Below are 1688 nucleotides of genomic sequence, written 5' to 3'. Positions count from 1 at the left end.
TCAACACTAACAAGTTGTTTTAATTTTTCATTTCGAAGCCAATCTTGAAGACACACTAGAGCTTGCAACAATTTAGGAGTTAATGAACTCCTAAATGAATCAAGAAGACGTCCTCCCGTACTAAACGCACATTCGATGCCACACTTGAAACCGGAACCACTAATACATCACGAGCCATCTCCGCAAGAACATGAAATCTAGCTGAGTTCAATTTCCACCAGAGAAGAACATCAAATTCTTTAGTGTCATCCTCAGTTTCTTCACCAAAATATTTATCTAACTCTGTTTTAGTATCCACACCTCCACTGCCACTTTTATATTTTTTTTATATCTTGCATTAGTGATTCTAAAAGTCCTGTATTTTGGGTGCTTACTTGACTATCAGAAAGCCCGGAAGTAGAAGTGTCCAATGAAGAACAATCTAAAGATTAAGCAAGCACGACACCTTTTGAGCTGGACTTTACAAACTCACTAAATAATGAAATCATGTACTTCTTCACTTCTGCTTGTATAGTTGCCACCGGAACTTCACCAAACATCTTTACAAGTGCATAACCAACTGATTCGAGCTTGTAACGTGGATCCAAAATACATGAGCTGAAAATTATCTTGTTCATTTTCCCTGGATCACCCCAATACTTATTAAACTTTTCCTTCATCTTCTTTGCCATTTCACTTAAACTGTATCTTCATTTGCTATCAATTGCTTTAAATAAATAGCAACCGCACAAATTTCAAGAAAATGAATATTCGATGTAACATAACTTGATCCAGATATTATCAAAGTAAGACGATAGAAGATTTCAAGAAACTTTGTAATTCTTTTTACATTCTCCCAATCACTACTCAAAAGTTCACCTGTAGGAATTCCAACTTCAATATAAGAATGCTCAAGATAATGTCTTAGGCCAATTTCACTAGATGCATAATGTGAAAATGCACTTTCAAATTCAACAGCCCTGCGCAACATCAAGTATGTGGAATTCCACCTAGTTGGAACTTCCAAGCATAAATTGTTTTTACAATTGAGTTGTTCATCATCAAAATATTCTTGAAACCTCTTCAACCTCGCAGGAGACTGCCTAACATATCTCACTGCATGCCTAACACGTTCAATAGACACTGAAGATTCTTTTAAACCATCCTGGACCACAAGATTCATGATGTGAGCCATACATCTCACGTGAAGGTGATTACCATTCATCAAATTAATTCCCATTTTTGTTAATTGCTAGGACAATTCTTTTACTATCACATCATTGGAGCTTGCCTTATCAACTCTGACAGTGAAGATCTTATTTATCCCCCACTCACGTAAGCACCTACCAATACCATTTGCCATATCTTCGCCTTTATGACTAACAATAGGACAAAAAATAATTATTCTTTTATGCATATTCCATTCACTATCAATCCAATGGGCAGTGATACACATATAATTTATTCTTTGTATAGAAGTCCAGGTATCAGTGGTAATACATACTCTTTTTTTCGTTTCTATAAAAGACCTCTTCAACTTTTGCTTTTCTTCATTAAAAAGATCAAAATAATCCCTAGTTACAGTACTACGGGAAGGGATCCAAAAATAAGGTTGCGCCACTTTCATAAAGTCTCTAAAACCTTCTTTCTCAACAAAGCTGAAAGGAAGCTCATCAACTATTACCATACGACATAATGCCTTCCTACAC

The 1688-nt window shown here is 35.7% G+C and overlaps 1 protein-coding gene across 1 annotated transcript; it reads right to left on the bottom strand.

Annotated features, from left to right (window-relative positions):
• Nucleotides 1–676: 676 nt before the first annotated feature.
• LOC142168869 (zinc finger BED domain-containing protein RICESLEEPER 2-like) lies at nt 677–1219 on the bottom strand. Its single transcript, XM_075230036.1, has one exon. The coding sequence runs from the start codon at nt 1217–1219 to the stop codon at nt 677–679; it is 543 nt and encodes a 180-aa protein (XP_075086137.1).
• Between the last annotated feature and the right edge of the window lie 469 nt (nt 1220–1688).

The sequence above is a fragment of the Nicotiana tabacum genome, chromosome 14 (assembly GCF_000715075.1).
Source record: "Nicotiana tabacum cultivar K326 chromosome 14, ASM71507v2, whole genome shotgun sequence".
In the NCBI taxonomy this organism is placed as follows: Eukaryota; Viridiplantae; Streptophyta; class Magnoliopsida; order Solanales; family Solanaceae; genus Nicotiana; species Nicotiana tabacum.
Note: the sequence above shows the minus strand (reverse complement) of the source record. Positions and strands in the feature narration are given on the sequence as shown.

What these genes read in the sequence shown, in the direction of transcription:
- LOC142168869 (XM_075230036.1), bottom strand. Translation starts at nt 1,219, where the DNA reads ATGGGAATTAATTTGATGAATGGTAATCACCTTCACGTGAGATGTATG.